Source organism: Harmonia axyridis, chromosome 4 (assembly GCF_914767665.1).
Source record: "Harmonia axyridis chromosome 4, icHarAxyr1.1, whole genome shotgun sequence".
In the NCBI taxonomy this organism is placed as follows: domain Eukaryota; kingdom Metazoa; phylum Arthropoda; class Insecta; order Coleoptera; family Coccinellidae; genus Harmonia; species Harmonia axyridis.
This window is the reverse complement of record NC_059504.1, coordinates 32,899,428-32,924,603: the sequence shown is the minus strand read 5'-3', so window position 1 is coordinate 32,924,603 and position 25,176 is coordinate 32,899,428. Positions and strand designations below refer to the sequence as shown.

Genomic DNA, 25,176 nt, shown 5'->3' with positions numbered 1-25,176 from the left:
GATAGTCTCGTCAGAACCAAAGAAAATTCGAGCTGAGTATCGAAAAAAAGGGGGTAAGTACTGATGAGAATTCTGGAGCTTTCGAGCTTTCATCATTCATTCCTCAATTGCACCCTTGCCGATAAATTGATATATTACAATGTAATATCAATGTGTTAAAAATTTATAATAATTTATATATAACGCATAAGGATTTTCCTTCTTTCCTTCCACAAACAGTGCAATTAGAAAGAAGAGGAGAATTATCCCTTACCTTTGCACATTTTTCGTCTGTGGTATCCGCAGAAGAATTTTCATTCTAAAATAAATAGTATTCGCGTGAACAAAAAAATGTATTGAATGACATTTAAAATCCAGATACCAAACCGAATCATTCCGAACATGTCTACTTGTACTTCCCTTTTCTCAGAGTGATATTGTTCAAAATGATCGCATCTAATATGTTAAATTAACTAATGAGATTTCATCTCTTCATCCCGAATTTGATATCTACAATATCAAGACGTATCATTGCCAATAATGTATGCAGTTCGGTGGTCTCCAAGGGTAGACTTGGCGCATGTAAGAAAGAATTTCATTGCAATGTCTGTCTTTATAGAATTCTGTGCTAAAAATTAGTTTCGACTCACTGATGATGAAGCTGTCCTCAAATTCGATTCTACCAGTTATGATAACTCGAATGGAGAGTCCTAGAAATTTGAAATTTTCAGGGTAGGTACGAATTGGGAATGCTGGGATTGAGTTTAATACTGGACATAATCGGACTAGCACTAGAGGTTTCTTAAATATATGGCCGTACGACATTTTGTTTTCCTGTTGATTTCAAAACAATAATATACAGGGTGTATCCGAATAACACCGAAAAAATGGAAGAGGTGATTCTGTGATGAAAATTAAGGTGGGTATTTGGTATAACATTTTTTGAAAAACCTCTTCCGGAAAATTTACACCTTACACCCCTCCGAAGATTAATAAAAAAATTTTCAACAAATATTATAATTGTATTGTCGATATTCAACACAGGCGCGGATCCACGGGGGGGGAACTGGGGGAACGTTCCCCCCCCCCCAAATGGCCCAGGCACCTCTTAAATTTTGCCCTAGAATTTGACATACGAAGGATCGAATAATTACAATATCATGAAGAATTTCACCTTCAATACATTTTGTGAAAACCCATATTAATGAACGGCAAAAAAACGATGAAAAAAATGACGTCCCAAAATGGCGGAAGTGTCTGGGATCCACATTTTCAGTGTTTTGAGTATCTAAAAGTTCCCCCCCCAAAAGTGGGGCCTGGATCCGCGCCTGATTCAACATGTATTTTTTTGTACACTATTGTTTTAGTTGTAAAAGCCTTAACCTAGTAGAAGCATTATTTGGTAGGCTCTTGTTCAAAAAAATGTTTTTCAACATGAGCTTGCTATACATTTATGTTTTTCTTGTAAAAGATAAAAATGTTAGTAAATAAATTACGTTATATTTTATAGGTTGACCATTTCAACCTCTTCTAAGCATACTTCAGGGTTGAGAAAAAATTCCGAAATGTGTAGTTTTATTGACCAATAATATTCATCAAGTTTCGTGTCTTGAGCTCAATGAACGTGGAAAACAAAAAGAAAAACAATTTTATTTCGTTAATCTTCGGAGGGGAATAACTTTTCCGGGGGGAGGTTTTTCGAAAAATTTTACAACAAATACCCACCTTGCTTTTCATCACAGAATCACCCCTTACTTTTTTCGGTGTTAGTCAGATAACCTAAATAATACTAAAAACAATTTAAAGTTTTGTGCAATATTTCATATTGATCGCTTAACGATATATAAAATTCAAGGAGAATTTCGAAAAAAACTCAATATTTTGGGTGTATAACAAGAAATACAATATCAAGTTTCGTGCACATTTCGTGTTGATAGCTTCTTAAAACCATAGAAAATTGGAGCAGAATATAAAAAAAAAATGAGAATAGCACTGAAGTTTGGGGCATTCAAGCGCTCATTCGTGCATTAGCTAATTGCGCCCTTATGACTAATGATTTGATGTCTGATAAATTCGTCAACAAAATAGTAAACAACATCAAGTAAAAAAAAGGAGGTTATGCTGGCAAATTTTTCCGATCGTTGTGTACTCAGAATTCTCCTGGAAGATAATTAATGTAGAATGTCAAATGTACGATTGTTGGAAAGAAAAACAATTTATATGTCAATTTCCAATTAGAGGTTTTAATTTTGATATTAAAGAAAAAACGAGTACTTTATTAGAGAAATTAAATGTAAGGAGGAAGGTACCTACCTAGGAAGATGCTTTAAACGATGGAAAACGATATCAGCCAAAGTGCCGCCGCAGCTACGGATTCAGCACTGTATCCTTTTCATGAATTTTTTCATGTCCAATTCTCACATTTGCGGCTGCACTTATGTCTTATGTGCCCGATAACTTCACGATTTCCATCTTTGAGGTCTTGAATCGATTGTGGAGGATTGAAATATTACTTATCTTTTACATGCTCACAAAAAAAATATTTTAAAGGTGTTAAATCACAAGATATCGATGGTCAATTCTGATCACTTCTTCGAGAAATAACACGGCCAGAAAACTTTTCTTTCAAAAAGATTTTGCGATCGTTCCGTTGTTTGTTTGGCACGTATCGTCGTCTTGTTGAAAGTAAACGTCATCCATATCAATATCTCACAATTCCGTCCATAAAAAATCATGAATCGCTTGATAGCACGATCTACCAAACCTGGATTTTTGTCAACACTACGGGCTAAAGCAGCATTATTTTCAGTTGTTTTTGAGCGACACATACGGTTTCAATTCTTCACATTACTAACTTATCCTAAAAGCTCGAATTTTTTCACCTGTTAATTCTACTATTGCCATCCGAGAAGTAGCACCATGAAGACCCGAAACTTAAAAGTGTTTTAGTTTTGCGAACTGTGAATGTGACTACACCATTTTTGTAGTGTTTATCAACAATTTCGATGCGTTGTTGAAGCTTGTATCGCTCCATTTTCAGTAATGGCGTAGTTTGCACTTTTCAAATTTCAAAATATGTGAAAAGTGTCTGATGCATGTTCTTACTGAAATGTTCGATTAAATGCCATCTGAAAGTGTTATAATGAATTACGCCAATTTTTGTACTTTCAGTTATCAGCAATGGGAAAATTTTAAAAATAAATTTTATAGCTTTTGTGTTTGCTTTTTACTCGTTTATCTCGATAACGGTACCTGAAAACAGTAACAAAGAATGTAAAATGTCAGAAGAATAATACTAGAGTTATAGGTAAAAAACTGTTTTTTTTCAAACTTTAACAACCTGTATCTCGAAAATGAATCTTGTTAGGATATATGTTTATGTGGAATTTTTTTCATGAAAAAGTTGTTTTATCGAACGCAACGTTATTGAACTAAAATCTAAACCACCCTGTATAAAAAATATAATTGTTCTCAGGTAAAAGTTTTGACGGAATCTTTAGGTGAGGCTAGAAATTTTCCAAGGTGCAATTTCCTCGTTGGAAGGTATAAAGTATATCCAAAGTCACTTGGAGGAAGCCAGAATATTTCAATTATACAAGGGTTGTCCAACTTTTCAGAAATTCCTTTGAAATTTATGAAAATATTGCTAACAATATTCTCAATTATTGTGTGATATCGATTGTAATAATAGCAAAGTGCACTTGAGATGAAGCCAGTTGTGGCAATTTAGCAACAAAAATCTAAACCGATAAAGAATTAGTCAAGTTGAAAGAAAGAGCAATCAGGTTTTCATAAAAAAATAAAGACATTGATATTGATCACAAATGAGAATCAACAACAATGAAAACAAATCATTCAAATCTGCCAAATTTATTATCCCAGTAAAAGAAATTCCTTGAGCTTTCTTTGGTAATAATTTTTGCAAATTCATTGAAAAACATGTATACACCGAAAGAAGCAAATAATGATAATAAAACTGCGATAATAAAGTGAACGAACAATACATCTGAAACATGAAACGTATTTTCTTCCAGATGAGCTGATGAGCATAAGGTCACTTAGCGGAAAAATACAACTTTCTTTTCTATAACCCAAGGTTTCCATCTGTTATACAGGCTTAAACTCTCAAGCAGCTTTACGATGGCCTGTGGTGATATAAAGTATTGCAGAACCGATCTATTCTCTTATATGGGTTCCCTCGAAGAAAGACAACAAAAAGAACGATCCTCCAAAAGACGTACGGTCGAGGGAAGACTCGAACGGGGGTACACTTCAGTCCGTAATCTTTCCAGGGCTGGATTAGGATCTTTCAGTTGAATTAGTTCATGTCGAACAATATGATTTCTACTTTTCAAATTGCGTTCTATGTTTCTCAAATATGAGTTTTTGTAGGTTTCAGTTCTGAATCCATCCCTGTCTGTCCTTCCAGAAGCAAGCCATGGAAAAACGGACAAGGTCAAGGACACGTCTGAATCAATACTCATTTCGAGATTTTTCGCCTACTTAGGAGAATTACGTGACCTTTCTTTATGTCTTTCGAATATGAACCGGATTGAATGGCACTCCGGAAAAGTTTGTAGGATGGACACTTGACATATTTTCTAGAAGAGGGGCGGCTTTCGATGACATTTTTCGTATCAGTCTTTCTTAACGTTTGATGAGCTACGTGGTTAAAAGAAGAGGTTTGTATAGTCCTGCACTTACTGCACCTCCTCCCGAAGGAATAAGCGGAACCCTTCACCCAACTTGGCCACCAACGACGCTAGTAAGCAGTCCAAATCGAGTTCTAACCCCGATGAGCTCCACTCACGATGCGTGAGTTTCGACTCATAATGGAGAAATTGGATTGTCTATCAACTAACATCATGGCTATTCAAAATGATATTGCTACAATGAAAGATATCCAGCGTAATCTGAAAATTGAAGTTTCTCGTTGCACATCTTCAATTACCGAGCATGAGCAAATACTAACCCAACATGAGCAAAGGCTGGAACGGTATGAGTCGGAACTATCTGATGTGATCTCTTACCTATCTGAGGTAAAAAAAGATATTTCTGAACTGGGTGCGGATCCTCGTCCTTCTAACGAGAAATGCACTCCAGTGGACACAGCTGAAATTATGGAGCGGGTACGGAGGTTTCACAACATTATAATTCGAAGTGTTCCGGAATCGAACGCAATTGAGCAGGACATTATTACAGTTAATCAAATTTTCGATCATATCATTTTCCTCCTAAGAATCGTCCAATACGACTACTTCAGACCCTACTTCATACTCGTCACGGAAACCTGGTTCCGTCCAGAAATACCGGACTGTTTCGGAGTGACTGCGCCATTAGTTACGGAGGCGTTTGCATTTATGTTGTGAAATAGTTGTGTACTAGCTTCGATGTCAGGGTCAGTAGTTTTGACGTGCCTGCCAACGATAGTGTGTTTTTGGACATGTCTTCTCCTGAATTCTCTGCCTATAGGCTGCATATACCGTCCTCTTCCTTCCCCTTCAGACGATTTTCTCTTCGAGCACTTCACCCCCTTTTCAAATTGCAAGAAGAATATAATTCTTGCTGCGGATTTTAACTTTAGAGAGCTAGACGATACAGGTCTATCTCATCTTGTTAACAGTCCCGCCAGATTCGTACCTGGCCAGACTCCGTCCACTCTCGACCTATTGCTGACGGATGATGATGCCTTTATTAATGAGGTCACTCTTCATGATCCTATCGGGAGATCAGACCACGCAGTAATAACAGCTAATATACAGTTTATATGCCACCCGAAGACCACTTGTAGTAAGAGAAGGAAAAACATTATTGATCACCAGAACCAGAGTTTGTTGTCGATGGATTGGGATCAGGACTTTTACTCTGGCATCGATGCTGACTTGCCTGGGACTCCTTTGTGTCAATTCTCAACGCAAATATAGATAATATCAACATTCCACATTACTCGAAGCATACCTTCCTTTGATGAATGGACTAAATCAGTAGATCGAAATATCCCGTTGGATGTTGCATATTTAAATTTCTCGCGTGCAATCAATCGTGTGCAGCATAGACTTCTCCATAAACTCAAACATTTTGGTGTCAGGGGTGGACTCCTACGATGGATTGAATCTTTTCTTCAGGATCACCAGTTTCAGGTGAAGGTGGCTGACGTTACTTCCCATAGTAAATTTCAAGTGTACCGTTCGAGAGCATCTTTCTCTAATCGTGTATTCCACGCTTGGAACGCACTGCCTAGTGAAGTTGTATGTGCCCCGTCAATAAACGCTTTCAAAAATCGTCTTGATCATCACTTGACTGTATCGTGATTTCCAATGTTAATTTGTTTGTTTTTTTTCCTGCCTTCTCTTTTTGATTGTATTGTTCTGAACTCCTCACACACTAGCAATGTATTTCTTTGAATTTATTGTTACCTGAGATGTATAGGCGTTTGCCTTCTCTCTTATTTTCAATAAATAATAATAATAATAACCCAGATGGAATCCACATTTTTTGGTTGAAAAAATTTTGGTGTATACACGGCAGGCTAGTTGAAACCATAAATGGTGTTATAAGTAATCCAACGGAAATGCCCAAATTTTTAACAACAGGGACCACTTACCTCCTACCGAAGGATCTGCAACACACAGCGGATCCATCAAAATACAGACCAATTACATGCCTACCAACAATATATAAAATTCTCACGTCATGTTTAGCATCTCGTATCTACAAACATTGCGAGACAAATAACATGATATGACAGCACAGCAGAAAGAATGATCCAAGAATGCACTAGGGTCGAAGGAACTGCTGATAATAGATTCCATCATATGCAACCAAGCCTTCAAAAAACACAGAAATCTTTTTATGACATATTTTGACTATAAGAATTCCTCCTCTATTCCACATGGATGGCTGACAAAAATTTTGGAAATATACAAGATCGATCCAGTTACAATAAACTTTCTGAAGTATGCAATGTGCAATTGTAGAACGTATATCGAACTCTCTACCAGAGCCGTCGCTAGCCAAACTGCCGCCCTAGACAGAGACCCATTTTGCCGCCCTAATAGAAGCGAACTCTGCAGAATGCTAAACATTAATATTGGATAATCGAGGTCCAGCGCCTGCTCAGGCGTTTCTACCGTTCTATTTTTTATGGATTCAAATTTTAATCCAATAGATGATTTAGGATAAGTGGAATGTAATAAATAATGAACGTGCTCAACTGAATTCTAATAAATAAATGATAAAATATATGAAATGAGTTCAGGTTTCAGATCCTTCGTTTTTTTTTCTTTGATATGATGACAAAGATGTTAAAGATTAATAAATTTGATAAAAAAAAATCATCACTGAAATTCGTTTTAATGAAAAAAATTATGTGATTCGTTCTTCCAGTAAATGTAAATAATGTCGCCCTCCATTATTTGCCGCCCCTCTAGAGTGGACCCTGCAGTTTCAGGTTCCTAGCTCAGTTTCGATATCAGAAAATGCTTGAAAAATTTTTTTTTTTTTTAAATTATCGAGTAAAACAATCGGATGATGCGGATGAACCATTATCTGATTCGAATGCGCCCACACCCAACACTAGTTAATTTGATATAAAAAATGAAGACTATTATAAAATAATGGAATGTCATATGAAATGATAAAACTTCCTATATTTCTTGAGGAGTATCTGTTGGAAATTAATAAATGGAATCGTTTTCTTATATATTGCATTCTATTCTGAGGAATCAACATTGTGATTAGGGAATTGAAAAGAAAATAATCCAGAACCCCAAGTGGTCATAAAATTCGGCAACATAAAGGGAACGCCGACAAGCCTGATGAGTGCATGTGTTTTTTTAGCGTCAATAACTCGTAAACAGCACTATGAGGGGATCACGCCACATTTGGATATTTATGAGTGTAATGTATAATGCGGACTCTCTATGGTTTTTGATGTTATTTGAATTGGTGATCCTTCCTGTTGTTGATGACTGAATTAAATCTCATTTGGTACTTTGAATTTCTACACATGTGATTTTTCTTGATCAAGCTTGAAATGCCGCCTCTTAATTTTGCCGCCCTAGGCGACCGCCTACCCTGCCTACCCCTTTGCGACGGCCCTGCTCTCTACGGCGAACATAACTACTAAAGAGATTCCAATAAAAAGGGGAATTTTCCAAGGAGATTCATTGAGTCCATTATGGTTCTGCTTGGCGCTGAACCCCCTTTCTAAACAACTGAATGCTACTGAAAAGGTTTCAATGTCAAAGGAAATAGAAATACTATTGCACTCAATCATTTGCTTTACATAGATGACCTAAAACTTGTAACAGGCAACAAAAACCATTTGCAAATTATGGTCAAACTGGTGGAAAATTATTCGAAAGACGTGGGGATGAAATCCGGATTGGACAAGTGTCGTACTATTAGCGTAGTGCGTGGAAAAATCCAAGATGAACCGATCGCTCTCTCCAATGGACAGGAGATAGAAGCAATTAAATCGGACGATCTTTATGAATACCTAGGAAGAGGCAGAGGTCTGCTAGACCTCATGGAACTTGCCCATAGGCAAATTTAATGCCTACGAACATACTTTAAAGACAAATCAGGCACGTCAGAGGTCTACAAAGTATTGTGTGAAGCAGACGAATCAACACCTTTACAATTTCACAAGGAGCAATTGTCATACAACCACCAGACAATCCAAGAAAAAGTGCAAAGATGGAGAGAAAAGCCCCTACATGGACGACATTTCAATGAGGTGAATCAGGATCATGTCGACATTGAAGCGTCGAACTATTGGCTCACATCAGGTGCTATGTATCCAGAAATGGATGATCGATGCCGTTATGGGTGTCCAACGAATGAGACAATCCAACATATCACGGGAGGATGTCAAATGTTTGCAAGAAATGAATATAAAGAGAGACACGATGCAGTAGGAACGATACTACACCAAGAATTAGCAACCATATTGAAACTAATTCATTCTGAAAAATGCCATATTACAAGTACCGACCGGAGACCATCCTGGAAAACGAACGTTATAAACTGTACTGAGATCGTACCAGGGTAGGCAGGGTAGCAGATCGCCTAGGGCGGCAAAATTCAAGGGCGGCATTTCAAGCTTGATCAACAAAAATTACATGTGTAGAAATTCAAAAGACCTAAGGAGATTTAATTCGGAATACCGACAAATTTAATTAACATCAAGAACCATCAAAGGTGTCGCATAATACATTATACTCATAAATATCCAGATGTGGCGTGATCTCCCTCTTTACGAGTTATTGACTCAGGCTCTGCATGGGACCCTTAAGGTGGCGCCTTACATTTTAGCGGCATCATTTTAATTTTTTGTTTTGTCAAAAGTCTTTGATCTTGTTGTAATTATTGTTGATATAACCTCAAAACGACATTGACAGGAAGTCGATCGTTTTAAGGTTAAATCAACAATAATAACTACAAGATCAACGACTTGAGCGCCACAAGAAATTATGCGAAAATTAAATGAAGAGGGACCAATACACGGAAAAAAATCTATTCCCAAATCAAGAAATATTACATTCTTGGAATATTAAACTTGATCCAAGTACCTATATATTGGATCGGAAAAAGGAAAGTAAGAAATTTGGTATACTTGGAATGATTAAATAGAATACCGAATACATATAAGTACTTCATAGAAATATATTATACTGATATACTCTATACAAGTAGATAAATGATATATTCAAAATGAACGAATAAATTTATTGATTCAAGAATACTGCTATATTTTGTTTGAACATACGATATTGCAACTTGGAAGATATCATTTACTCATTATGAAAATTGAAATATACTCATTTCATATTATAATTTTGAAGAATTGGTGTTTACACATTATAATTATTTCGAGTGATACATTTTAGTTGCAATTAGAATATCTCCAAGTCACAAAGATGCATTGGAGACCTATTTGCTCATTTTTCATGTTCAAGACTATTCGATCATAATAAATGAAAATATGAAAATGACAAAATTTCGTCATAGTGAGACATATATATTTCATTTGAATATTTAAATATTAAGGTTTGAGTGTTAGAAGGGGAGTGAATAACCCATCTGAACTCCACCCTGTGATTGAATTAGCTGATAATATGAATTATATTTTTTCTTCTTATGTTAATTGTATCTAACCAACTCAATAAAGGCCATATTAGATAATTTGTTAATATAATATGTTGATATAATATAATTTTCCTGATTTTTTAATATACCGTTTCACAATACATTTAATTTCTGATGCTAAAAATTGTCATAGCGGTACCATATTGAGGTAAGTTATGTTATGTTGTAAGTTATGAGAACTTTTTCAGAAGTGTTAATACAATAATACACATAATAATATAAGTGAAATTGATTTTGGTGAGCACTCATGAACCTAAAACAATAAGAAAAACACAATTTTCATCTTATTTGAATTTTGACCATTCTTTTGAAAAAACTTTTGTTTCAACATTTGAAAAAGGATGAGGTGATGAGGTTGTAACAATCGAATACCTGAAATCGCCCCAGATAGCAAGTTTCGTGACCGACACAACATAGGAATAATCGTTAACAGTTTACGTTATATTATGTGTGATATAGAATATAGCCAAAAATTATTATACAAAATATAATTCCTTAAAGTGGTGTCTAATTGTCTAATAACTCAAGTGGTTGATGGGTGAAATATTCAAATAAGAAAAAAACTACAATATTCTGATCACGGATTTCGTTTTGAATAATTTGAGTGACAAAATTTGTTATTTTTGAAAAATTGAAATGATCCAGTTCAGAATGAACCATTCTTAATTTGAATTCTATTCGCATGTACTAGATCTGATTATATTATACCGCAATATACTGATACGCCAGTTTCTTCTGCATCTTCAATGTTTATTTACATCTCAACTATTCTTTTGTTTTGTTATCTATGTTAAACATTTTTTTGGTGAATAAACTAATTATATCTTCGTCAACATGATTCGACTCGTTTGATATGCCACGCCAATGAAAACGTTCTTAAACCCCGTTAAGCTAGCAGAACCACTTTCGAATTTTCGATTTTTTTTTGGCCATAATTTTAGGCTCATTTTAGGCTAATTTATTAGCCTATTCAAAAATTTTTTGCTCCTGAATTGTCGGAGAAATCGCAGGTTCTGCTAGCTTAACGTTAAGCTAGCAGAACCAACAAGCTAATCGATATCGAATGGAAAATCTGATTACACCATAATTTTAGGCTCTTTTTAGGCTCACGTTTGAACCCATTATGAAATTTCTAAATTTACGTTTTTTTTAAAAAACCTTGGGTTCTGCTAGCTTTACGGTTAAGCTGGCAGAACCCAATCGTAAATAAACACCTAAGAATAATTTGAATATCATAATAATTTTAGGCTCTATTCGAATTAATTAATTACCCTATTCCGGAATGTTTCGCTCCTCAGATTACCGAGAACTCATGTGTACTTTTACTGCATTCATCCCATTTCGGCAGTACGTGAAAAATGCAAATCTCATAAGAATATGCAGAAAATTATAAGGGCATAATTTTGTGCTCTATTCAAACTCATTAATTACCCTATTCCGGAATTTTTTGCTCCTCAAATTACCGAGATCTCATGAGTTCTACTACTACATTCATCCAATTCCGTCAGTTCGTGAAAAATGCAAATCTCATATGAATATGGAGAAAATTATTATGGCATAATTTTAGGCTCTATTCAAACTAATTAATTACCCCATTCCAGAATTTGTTGCTCCTCAAATTACCGAGATCTCATGAGTTCTACTACTACATTCATCCAATTCCGTCAGTACATGAAAAATGCAGATGTCATATGAATATGGGAAAAATTATTATGACATAATTTCGGGCTCTATTCAAACTAATTAATTACCCTATTCCGGAATTTTTTGCTCCTCAGATAACCGAGAACTCATGAGTACTTCAACTGCATTCATCCCATGCCGTCAGTACGTGAAAACAGCAAATCTCATATGAATATGGAAAAAATGATTACGCCATAATTTTAGGCTCTATTCAAACTAATTAATTACTCTATTCCGGAATTATTTGCTCCTCAGATCACCGAGATCTCATGAGTTTTACTACTACATTCATCCAATTCCGTCAGTACGTGGAAAATGTAAATCTCAGATGAATATGGAGAAAATTATTATGGCATAATTTTAGGCTCTATTCAAACTAACTAATTACCCCATTCCGGAATTTTTTGCTCCTCAAATTACCGAGATCTCATGAGTTCTACTACTACATTGCTGATGGGTTCAAACGTGAGCCTAAAAAGAGCCTAAAATTATGGTGTAATCAGATTTTCCATAAGATATCTATTAGCTTGGTGGTTCTGCTAGATTTACGTTAAGCTAGCAGAACCCGCGATTTCTCCGACAATTCAGGAGCAAAAAATGTTTGAATAGGGTAATAAATTAGCCTAAAATGAGCCCAAAATTATGGCCAAAAAAAAATCGCAAATTCGAATGTGGTCCTGCTAGCTTAACGGGGGTACGTTCTTATCCACCTGTTGGCAGTGTTTATCGTAATACAATTATATAGGTAAATGCTTTTATCCACTTATTCGAAGATACACTAAAATGCGCCCTCTGTGCAGTTTGCAATAGACAATATCTCTTTCGATCCCCTTCAGTTTTATATAAGGTGATAGGACTGATAAGTCAACGAAAGTTTTGATTGTGTGTTAGTGATTGATCACGTACTGCAAAATGCAAAATTTAATGAGGAATTAGGGATACATGGAGTGTCTGATTGGAACATTTAAAGGTAAGCTTCTATTGAGAAATAGTTTAAACTCATATATCTGCTTAATTTTTTCCATCAATTCGGATTTCATTTTTCTTTTCATGATGCTTTTGGTGTCTTCTACTATTGCAATTCAGCTCGATATTTTTGTATTATTCCTTTGAGGAATAGGTATTTTTGAATTTATATTTTCATCAAAATTCTCACAAAAAATGCGTTAATATTTCGCAAATAATTAGCTCGGTACTAAAGATTTTCTAGAAATTTCTAATTATTTTAGAAATATTAATACATTTTTTTATCACAATTTCCTGTAAATAAGTGATGAATGTTAATTGAGTTTGGTTTATTTTCAGAATATGAAAAATTGTGCTGATTAAAATCAAAATATCAGCTGCAGTTCATGAACAATTGGGAGTACGTCATGATTTGCTGATGAAAATGCAAATCAATGCATATCTATATATATATGAGTGGGATACAATTTTGAAATAATTGTTCAGGACCAGGTAGTATCTATTTTTCATTCGAAAGAAAAACGGTAAAATTTATTAATCACAAATTCCTTTTGTTTTGCAGATCTCAAATGACATTGGACAAATCATCATTGTGGATCATAGTAATCTAACTTGCATCTTTCTGTATAGGTAGCAGATACGACAAAACTATTAGAAACCAAAAAATTTGATACTGAAGCAGAGTTTCTTTTTACATTTTTTCAGACTACCAATGGAGCATCAAAAAAAGTTCTGGAGGAAAAAAGCTCGGAAAAATACGGGCACTGCTCCAGAAAAAATATCACCCTAAAGATTTGCATTTGAAATTAGCATATCACGTGATCGAAACTCTTATTTTCAGTATCTATGTATCAGTATCAAATTTTAGTTGAATATATTCTGAAGTTCAAATGCTATCACAAAAAAAAAACGAAAAAAAAATTTAACACCCTGTATCCCGAAAATAAAGCGTTTGTAGCTCCATTTTTGAAAGAATTTTTTTTCTTGAAATTATCTCATTTTCTTTTGTACATCCAATTTAGGAACACCCTATATAAATTGATGATTTGTGTTTAATTCCGAGGTAGCTGAGGAATACGTTAGATTTTTCGAGATATTCTCTGTACATAATACTCGTATCCCAAACGGAGTCATTTATGTGAAAAATAATAAGAGACGGTAAAACTATATGAGGTCTATGAGGAAACATTAAATTCTGAATAGCCCAATAAAATGCTACATATTTGTGCCTAGGCACGTTTCCTCTCCCATTGTTGGCAGTTTAAATCTATCCATATATTACCGAGTAGTTGAAGTTTCAGTGAGTGTGATATTGTCTTATTCATTTTCTTATACCTCTCGTGTGCTCCCGGCAGAAATGTTTAATGAGTGATAAAATGTACCAGGAGCGTGGTCCTCAATTACATCCATTGTTACTCTTTAAATCGTAAACTATTTGTTTTTATCAAGATTATAATTAATATCTTGGCGAACCTCCGTGGTAGGCCATGGGCTCACTTATGTAATCACTTGTTCTTGATGGTGATACGATATGATATGTGGAGACCATGGACTAATAATAAATACAGGGTGTTTCCAAATTAGACGGGAATCTTGGAGGACGTGTTAATATGACTCATTTACTGTCGTTTAAGCCATATTTAGTGATGACCAAAAATCAACAGTTTACTAGATATTTGGGTTCTTTTTTCAATTAATTTTTAAAAGATTTCTCACTTTACTCTTCTCTCACTTACTTATTTATCATCAATTTTTTCTACGTTGACCAAATTTGATTGTAATTTTGGATTATTTTCGTAACCAGCGAGAAGTCCGGATCTACCACCGTTAGAATAGATGAAGCAGCGAGAAAATTGACAGTAAATGTCAGGCGGAAAGTAACAACTGAAGAAATAAGGAAGAGGGCAGATGCTTGTATAAGGAGTGGTGAAGGTCATTTCAAACATAATGTATGAATACTTTTCCTACTGAAATTTTGAGTTTAATTGCAATAAAAATATATTCAATTTGTAACTTTCCTCTCTTGGCTTCAGTCCCTTTTCAAATCAAAATATGCTGAAACGAAGCTATAGAGTCCTCGTATTCTAACGAAAACTTTTTAAGGAAATGAAGAAGGAATTTGGCAAGTATTCGAAATAATTTTATGATACATAAATTCTGGAATTCGAAACTTGCAGGCAAATTTATATCAGAAATTTCCTTTTCTTTTTTTCTTATACCAACTTTCAAATCATACTAATTCTTATCCAACATCTAATACACCTTAGTTCTACTTTTTTCATACATATCATAATATCCTTTTCTGATGAAAATAATCCAAAATTTAAATCAAACTAGGTCAACGTAGAATGTGACGAAAAATGAAGTAAGGTGAGAAGGTCTAATTTAGAAACATCCTGTATATTAATAATCTATGGTAGGGGCATATTTGAGATTGTCACTAAGTATTTAACTATATTCAAACAAACAAAAATAATATAAAAAAATTTGGATATGATGATATTTTCTGATTTGCTGATGCTATTATAAGAACATTTGAAGAGTTTATGAAAGATTATTTCTTGTTTTTCATTATATGATCCGATTATACAGGATGTTCTTCAATTGTAGGTAGAAACAAAAATCATAGATTCATCGGAACAATAAAAAAAAAGACCCATAAACATCGACATGCTGTCGAGGTACAGGATGTAACGGTTTGTTTTTTTTTTCAATAATTTTTTTACCTTCTCTCCAAAAGATATTCAACTCAAATTTGGCAAACATATTCCAATTTAAAGTTTTCATCATGAAATATGCTAATTCTAATCTACACAGTGAGGTAGATTTTTTCTGAAACTGTGCCTGCTTCTTTCTTCCAGATTTTTTTTTTGATGGATAACTGGTAGTTTAAAAAAATGTAAGAAGAAGCTTTGGTCCACAGTATTCTGCTTTTTGGTATCTTGTGGTTTTGTCGTATTTGCTTCCGATTTCAAGAAAAAAATTCAAACAATTCTCTAATAATCATCTGGAAAATCCAAATTATTATAAAGATCCTGTGATGAATAAATCGATTATAATTCTTGGTACTTATTTATTCAATCTCGGAAATTAATGAAGAATCGATAAACTGCTTTAATAATCACAAAAACAAAATAATATGAATAAAGGATTTTTTGTCCTGAAATCATCCATGGTATCTCTCATTTTCCTTTGTATCTCCAATTTAGGAACACCATGTATAATTTCTGGCGATATACCTAGTGTTCGGAGAAATGAAAAAAAAAGCCACAAAAAGCGAGAAAATGAATTCGTCTACGGTCCAAAATCTTTTCTTGAAACGTTCCCAGCTAGAAAATAAAATAATTAATTGCTGAAAATTAAGAGAACAAATTTGAAAAAATTGACAAACTATGAATCAAACTCCTTTTTTAATGGTTCTAAAATTATTATGTGGCCTATAGGTATCAGTAAGTACAGATGATAGATAATAATGAATCTTTATGGAAATTGCAGCATTTGACCAATTGTTTTATAAACTATATGCTTCATCCTTTTTCATTCAGCAAATATTCAGAACATTATTCGAGAGACCAAAATCAGCCACTGGACTTTTTTTCATTCTAGTAGCATTACTCAACATCTTAAATATCACTAACTTTATACTCGTTCATTTCCCATTGGACCCCTTCAAGGAAGTTGATACTGTTATGAAACTTTATAACAATGGAGATGATTACTCAGCCTAATACGTTGTTGTTGATCATTGTGTTTATTACATCAATTGATGGCTTAAAAACAAGGACTTAGAGAACTTAGAAAATGGCGAATACGCAATGGTGGATGAGCTTACATATTGAAGTGTTTCTCCTGAAAACGTCGTATTCAGCCGCTTACAACTAATCATCGATTACGCAAAATATTTCTTGCTTTCATGTTATTTTTATTTTTTTCTTTATTTTTATTTCGTTTTGTTTCTTTATTTACAGATTAGTTTAATTGTGCTCGTGTTAAGATGTCTGCGCACTCTGGCGGTGAGCCAAGGCAGCACCGTTCTAATTCTCTAGGTGCTCGTTTCTCTTCATTGAGAGGCTTGCCTGCATTGTTCAAAGATGGCACGCACAGACAGTAAGTGTATCTTATTTTGCTTTCAATGTAATTATGTAGTTTAGATTTGCCTTGACCTTGATATGGCACAATTTTATTACTTAGCATGCTATTTTGAGTCTGATAGTAGAATTCTGTAAGAAACTATTGAGTTACAGTTTTCTGCCTTGCTTTTTCAATTGTTTTGACCCATAGACCTAAAATATATATAACCTATAATGTTATTATAGGTCCATGTTTTGACCTTAGAACATAAATAATATCCTTAGAACATTAATAATCTATATCTATATTCTAAGATAATATCTATCTATCTATATTCTAAGGTTTTGACGAATCAGTGATAGACTATAGACCTATAATAACATGGACTGGCCCTCACGTGGCTTCTACTCGCTTCGCTCTGCAGACTATCAAAAAGAGAGAGGTGTTGTGAGGGATGGAAATCAGAAGGGAAGTGAATGCGAATTTACTTTGGGAATAACGCGTTTTAATTTTTTTTTTTAAGAAATATTGTGTTTTTCGCATTAGTTGATTATTGAAATAGCTGAATGGCTGTGGGAATAGTGCGTTTTTCATTTTTTTAATGAGAAGTATTGAGTTATTCGGATGGAAATAGAATTGAAATAGCTTGATAGGGCTATGGAAATAACGCGCTTTTAATTTTTTTTTGAGAGAATTATTGAGATCTTCGGATGAGAATAGTATTGAAATAGCTAAATAAATCACATTTAGGAATTGTATGGTACAGGTAATCCCTATATATAGGGATTGACATAATAGCCCTCTGTTTTGAAGTGATTACTACATATTACGGTTGTGGTAGCAGGTTTTTTGTCTTTACTCCATATTTCCATCACCCATTTAATTCAATTTCTTGGAAACCTGTGAAAATATTCAATAAAACAAACGATAAATCCCTTCTTGTTTTTCACCTCAGTTCTTACAATCAGTTCAAAAAATCAATGTTTTGCCTTTAAAGCTTCCATCCTTGTCACAATACACTCTCTAACGCCCAGTCCATGTTATTATAGGTCTATGGTGATAGATCATAACAAAATTGGGATGAAATAAATTAACAGTGGATCATTGTTTATATCTATAATTCCGTTCTGTTCAATATAAATATCTGAAAGATCATATTCTCTAAAAGAAAGTAAGTATTAATATACAATTTGATACAACCCCTAAGAATAACGTGTTGAATATATGATTTTGCTGATTATTTTGAAAGATTGATAGGATTAATATCCGATATAAATATTGTCAGGGGACTATTCTCCTAACCTAGCCTAACCTGCAAACGGAGAGACTCTTCATTAATTGTGCTTTCACGAGCGTATCCGCCGACTCGCATGAGAGCCCATACCTCGTTTTCTGATAGATCTCATACCCATACAAGTTTTAGGTTATTACAAAATGGATATCCGCGTCAATTTAACGTAGCAAAATGATGTCGCCTCCGGGGTAAAGAACGGTTACTGTATTACCGATACCGATGATGCGGTTGAAATTGAGAGTAACCCACTTACTAATATTATTCACCGGCTTAACAGGCGACTGCTACTCAAGCAAGATTTTGAAGATTTGTATCTTTCACTTTCAGCGCACCATCGTTCATTCTTTGTAAAATGCGGAATGAGTAATTGGTGATGTTATTTGTCTCGCTTCTTCAAATAACTAGGCTAATTTTCTTGATCGGTATGGAGTCGATCAGATTTTCTTATTTGAAAAGTGGAAATTGAAATGAGTATTCTACATGAGGCGTTGTTACAAGTAAAAAGTGCTAAATATCCCGAAAGATAGAGATCAACCAGTTAAAATATAAATGTACAAAAATATAGTTCAATAAATTAACATTTAACTATATCACAAACATCATATTTAAGGATAACTACTATTCAAAATGACTTAACCAAAATTCATCCATAGTATCCATAGTATGCTTTTTCATATAGTATTTTTTTTTCATTTCATTCTTCAACTTTTTTAATTCATAATTTTAAGACATTCAGTGTTAGTCAGAGTCAGTGTCAGTTCACAATATTTTGTGGTTCCGAAACAAAATAAAATGCACATTCATTCAGGAATCGGCCAAATTTTTATTTCAAAATAAGGCTTGGACTTTGCCATTATGTGTGAAATGCAACATTATTTAAATGTTCTCCGCGTGATCTCTTAGAGGAATTGATCCTCGTGAGCTGATTTTCGATAACTCGTCGGCACATTTCGGGCAATATCTCACAAATAACTTGATGGATGTTGGTTTTCAGATAGTCAATAGTTTCAGGGTTAGCCGTATAAACACAATCCTTCGCATAACTCTACAAAAAATCCAAAGATGACAAATCACAAGATCTTGGTAGTCAATCCACATCGCTGCAATAAGAAATTACGCTTCCTGGGAATTTTCTTCCAATAAAGTCAAAACCGTTAGTGTTGTGTTGCTTGTTGCATCATCTTGCTGGAACCACATCTTTTCCAATTCAATATCATTAATTTCAGGCCAAAAATAACGATAGGTAATAATCTGACTATGGTGATGAGAGTTGACGGTTTGAGTCACTCCTTCTTCATTTTCAAAGAAGTACGGGACACTCACTCCACCAGACCAAGTTGCACACCATATAGTGACTTTTTGTGGATGTTAAGTCCTCTCAACAATAACATCAGGATCAGATGATATTCACTGCCCCATATGTGACAATTTTGCTTGTTTGTATAGTCATTAAGTGAAAAATGTGCTTCGTCATCTGAACGTTGTTGTACAAGCACCCAATCGGAATACAGGGTGATTCACCGGGATGGCCTATTAGACGTTTATGGAAAACTAATCATAATTTTGAGCTGAAAAGTTGCATATCGGGGTTTGAGACAGTGATCTTTATCTCTAAAATATTTTCAGATCTCTACAACTTCCGGTTATACCGGAAACAGACTTCTACTTCCTTATTTCAAATGTCACACCCACTATATTATTGCATCGTTAGAAAGCTTTTTCGATGGCAATTTCGGCAATATGCCATACCTTGGGTGAAATTCAACGGTTCATGAGTTATTGGGATTCTTATGAAAAAAAAGGTGGCGATGAGGACTCACATTTTTTTGAATATTTCAGCAGAAAAAGCTTTTTCCGAAATTTTTTTTTTCTTTTTCGATTTCGCAAATACGTAGTATTATAAGACTGTTTGTGGTTTGGGCCAAAAATCTACAGGGTGTTTATAAGAGGATCATGAACTTGGACAACTCAAATTCATCAAAACTCAAGATTTTCGAATTAGAACCTATATTTTTTATTATTTCAGTCAATTCTACGTCCAAAAATAGTGGGGGATACTTAAGCAAACCCTATACCTAAAATGAATACTTTATGAGTTATCGAGGAAGAACTTTAAATGAGGAAAGACCGATATTTATAACTGTGTGGAGTAGTCTGCGATTTCAGAAAAACACAGGAAGAAACTGAAATTTGATGTTTTCTTAACTAAATTTGACATATCAAGAATTGTAATGAATTATTCGTAATTGAAAATTGTATTGGTTTATGGATTTCTCAATAATCCCAACACAAAAATTTATTAAAATTCATGAAATGTAAAATTTAGTTATCCAAACAACGATTTTTTTTTTCCGGTAGTAACAGACAGTTATTAACACATTTATAAATAGCGGTTTTTCCTCATTTGAAGTTCTTCCCTGATAACTCTTGAAGTATTCATTTAAGGTATAGGGTTTGCTTGAGTAACCCGCACTATTTTTGTACGTAGAATCGATTGAAATAATAAAAAATATTTGAAAATCTTGAGTTTTGATGAATTTGAGTTGTCCAAGTCCATGATCCTCTCATAAACACCCTGTACATTTTTGGTCCAAGCCGAAAACAGTCTTATAATACTACATATTTGCGGAATCAAAAAAGAGAAAAAATTTTTCGGCAAAAACTTTTCTGCTGAAATAATCAAAAAAATGTGAGAGTTCATCGCCACCTTTTTTTTCATGAGAATCCCAATAACTCATGAACCGTTGAATTTTCACCCAAGGTATGGCATATTACCAAAATTGCTATCGAAAAAGGTATCTAATGATGCAATAATATACTGGGTGGCCATTTGAAATAAGGAAGTAGAAGTCTGTTTCCGGTATAACCGGAAATTGTAGAGATCTGAAAATATTTTAGGGAGAAAGATCATTGTCTCAACCCCAATATGCAAATTTTCAGCTCAAAATTATGATTAGTTTTCCATAAACCTCTAATAGGCCATCCCGGTGAATCACCCTGTATGTTCTGCACATTTCATTGTTAGCTGGCTTCAATTTTTGTGTCAAGTCAACCTTATAAGAATGGAGATGTAAATCCAGTTGTAAAATACGCCATAGATTGCCGTAAAAGCGGCCCAAATGTTATGCGCACCCAAGAATGGATAAATTTGGTCTTCTTCAACACTTACAGCAGCAATATTTTCGGGCGAGCGTTCATTTAGATGATGTGTGGGCTTTAAGATATCAGTAACACATCCGGTCGCTTCGATTTTTTCTGTTGTCTTAGTAATTCTACGCTGACATGGACAATTATGTCGACTATAATCTGCTTGTAATGCACAAAACGTAAGTACTGACTAAAGAATTATTGTTTTTGTAGTAAGTTTTCAGTAAATATGAACGATCCATATTTTTAAATGGATAAGCATATAATGTTTCGGATGACAGTTCTGTTTGACATATGTCATTGAAACGGCTGTGAAATCTGGACCACGACATGGATAACTCTGGATATGAATATTATCTGAGCGATGAAAAAGCATGAATTATAATCTAAATCAAATTTGACCTTTTTTAGAAAATTTGTTTAAATTACAAAAGGTCGGCCGAAATCACGTTTTCTGATAATAAATAATAAATGATAAATATTTTTGGTCGACCATCCTTTTTGGAGAAAATTTAGGCCTACACAACATCTGTAGATGGCAAAATCGAAACTGATCACATTATTCACGTGAAAGTATTTTCCATAAACGTGGCAATTACATTTTATTTGCTGGGAATGGACGGTTCTCTCTATAATTGCCGTTTATTATTCCCTGTATTTTCTCTTCTTATAAATAGAATTATTGTCCGTTTTCACGGCCGAGTTGATTCGTCTTGTCGCTAGTTCGAAAGAAAAAACAGCTTGCGGATACAACAAATACTTATTCACATAATATTATTACTATATAGAAATAACTTAATACCCATATTGTATCTCTTCATTATTTCATATAATAATTTCTTCTTCATTCCCTCCCTTCCAATTTAGAATAAGCGAAGTTTACTATTTATTATGTCGGAACAATTGATAATTAGGAGGATGCTGTTCTCAGTTACTCCGTTTTTGTTTTATACAGGGGTGAACAAAAAAAAAAGAAAAGTCAGCATTTACTCACCACACCCTAGACGTAAATCCTTGACAGACGATAATGTTGACAAGCACTCAGTTGTTGCCTCATCTCTACTGAACACAGGGCCGTTGCCAGACATTTTAGCGCTCCGGCAAAATAAATTATCGCCGCCCTGGTTTGTCTAATTTATACCAATTTTCTTCAAAGGAGCCTCTATTATTCCCCTCAGGCATATTATTGATATAATATGAAAACGTATTTTTCAATTTAAAATCATTCGTCAAATTTATTAAACGACGTTTTTATCAAAGAACGTTCAAAAGTTCGACGCTCTATTTATAAGATTATAGTAAAGAGACAATGTGGTTCTTAAAGGTGCCAAAGTCTTTTTTCATTAACTGACTTTGCGCCCCTCAATTTGGCTCCCGGCAAAATGTACGGTATACCACTCCTGGCGTTAGCTTTTCCTCTTTTGAGAAATTAGAGCACTTGAAATGGTTTTCGCATACTGAAGAAAATTTGTCAATTGTATTAAGAAATGACGATCATCAACTTGATTTCATTGATACAAGGTACTTCTTCATTAATATAATGAAATTTTGTTCCTTAACGTATACTCCTATTTATTGATAATATTTATGAATCCCTATTCATCAATATCACAATTTTAAACTTGATGTTTGTTCTTTCGATTAAATAATCATTGGATAGAAGAACTTTGATTATTAGATGTATAAAGTCGTATATCAACCACTTCGGACAATTCCAAAGAACAGTAATACATTATTGATACAAAGTCGAATATTAACCCTCACATTTTTTCGGTGTTATTCAGATACGAAAAGAATATTCTATCTCAATTGATTGACAACTAACTTCGATAACTAAGTATAAAACATTATGATATTCTATAATGATATCACAGCCATAAAAATTCATCCGTAATTGAAAAGTTTTCGAACTACAAAATCATCAACTCTCTTCTTTAGATTCGCAAATCAAGTGGTATCAATAATTACCCTCCTAACTCCCGCCCCATAATAGAATAGGGCAAAAAAAGGTTATGTATCTGAAATCCAAAATATTTTACAAAAGGCATCATGTATTCTTTGACTATAAAACCTACTACATCAACCTTCTATTCGACGAATAACGTAGATAAGGAACAAAAACAATGAGCACCTTTTAACCATCAGAATATTCATTTCCTCAATTAGCACGACCATAAAAATCGATAACGATTTCTGCGTCTTCGATCTGAACTGGAGGAATAACCTGAATCCATCCTGAACGGATTCGGACCAAGGAAGGCGTAGCTAATCTGAAGGCTCGAAACCAGATCATTCTTTTTTTGCCGTCATCAAATCCGAATTTTACCTGCTGGACAGGTTCAGAATTGCGATTACATGTCATAAATTACGGGCGTATAGATTAAATTAAAATACAGGTTGCGCTGAAAATGTTGCCAAACATATAACGAGGACGGCATTGGTCCTGGCAACGACTACAACAGCAAAGCTATCCGAAGGAGAGAAAAACTTCCAACATAACTAGAGAATTGGAGAAATCTGGAATCCCTTTACGATTTTATAAACTGAAGTTCTTCACATTCAGTGAAATTGTTACTTAAAAGTTTGCTAGTTATACAAGTCGCGTCGATCCTCAATTTCATTATTGTGGAATAAGCTAGATAAAACTCTCTCCGGTTATGTAGGAATACATCTAGGTACTATTTCCTAAAACAAAAACTCTTTTCGACAATTAACTTAAGGTTTAAGTCGAATAATAGAATTTTATTCTATACATGGTGAGTCTTTGACTTGTACACATATTTCAACCGAAGATTTCTAAGGCAAAAGAAACACATTCTTTCTTACCATTTTCCGATTCAAATTTTTTGTTTCTCACTTAGTATAGCGAGCATCCTGGATTTGACCGGACCTCGATGGAATTTTATATTCGGAAAATATCCATATGCGAAATAAAAATATAAATAACATTTTTTTAATGGATTTTCAACAGCCTATATCTTTTCAACCGAGCTGAATCGGAAAAAATGGTAAAGGAGGAAAGTGTTTCCTTTGACCTCAGGAATCTTCAGTTAGAATATATGTACAATTTAAAGACTCATCCTGTATTCAAATTCAAATCCTTTTTTGTTGTATTTTGAATTTGAAGTCATTATTCATTGATTATAGAGTCAACATCCACCAAAAGATAAAATTAAATCTTAAATTGTTATTTCAATTGTCAATGTTGATTTGTATACCCATTTCACAGAAAAGTAAAAGGAAAAAACTAAGTTGTAAGTTTGTAAATTCAGTGAGTTTTTTGAGCTATAAGGCACTAATCACGGAAAATTGTATTGAAAAATACAAAAATTCCGCAACGTACGTCTGTATTTATGTTGATTTAGTTATTCAGTTCATTAACTGTTTAATCAACTTATACAGTTTTAGATGATTTAATTATTTTGTGGTTGACTTTAATATTTGGCAATTGGAATTGTACAAAAAAGTATATATCAAAAGTAGTGAAGGTTTTGTCACAAATATATATTTCAAATCCAGTGCAAAAATCCTCATAGGTCCCGCTTAGGACTTGGCAATTAAGTAAATTATCATATAACCTTTCATTATATATTTTTTCGGCAAACGTCCGGGAAGTTCTCACTTCCCGGACGCTTTTTCTCTGAGAAAGAAGCATTTCCCGGCCTAGTCCGGAAAGTACGTACTTCCCGGACTAGGCCGGAAAAGAATCATAGAATCCATAGCAACCGAGATAACGGCTGACACTTCATATGAAATTAGTAGTCAAAAATTTGCATGTTTTTTGATCGCAATCGCAATAAAATATGGAAAGCAGCAGCGATAGTGTTATTCTACATGGTTGCCGAAAAAATATTGTACGCAACACGCCCGAAAATGGTTTTTTT

At 34.1% G+C, this 25,176-nt stretch overlaps 1 protein-coding gene across 1 annotated transcript in view; it reads left to right on the top strand.

The window, feature by feature from the left end:
• The window catches only part of LOC123678486 (nuclear receptor coactivator 7), a 275,490-nt gene that overhangs the window by 5,382 nt on the left and 244,932 nt on the right, over positions 1 to 25,176 (top strand). Inside the window, exon 2 of the mRNA XM_045615528.1 lies at positions 16,749 to 16,887. Within this exon, the coding sequence (XP_045471484.1) occupies positions 16,775 to 16,887 (113 nt within the window). The 5' untranslated portion in view covers positions 16,749 to 16,774. The remainder of the gene's footprint in view (positions 1 to 16,748; positions 16,888 to 25,176) is intronic.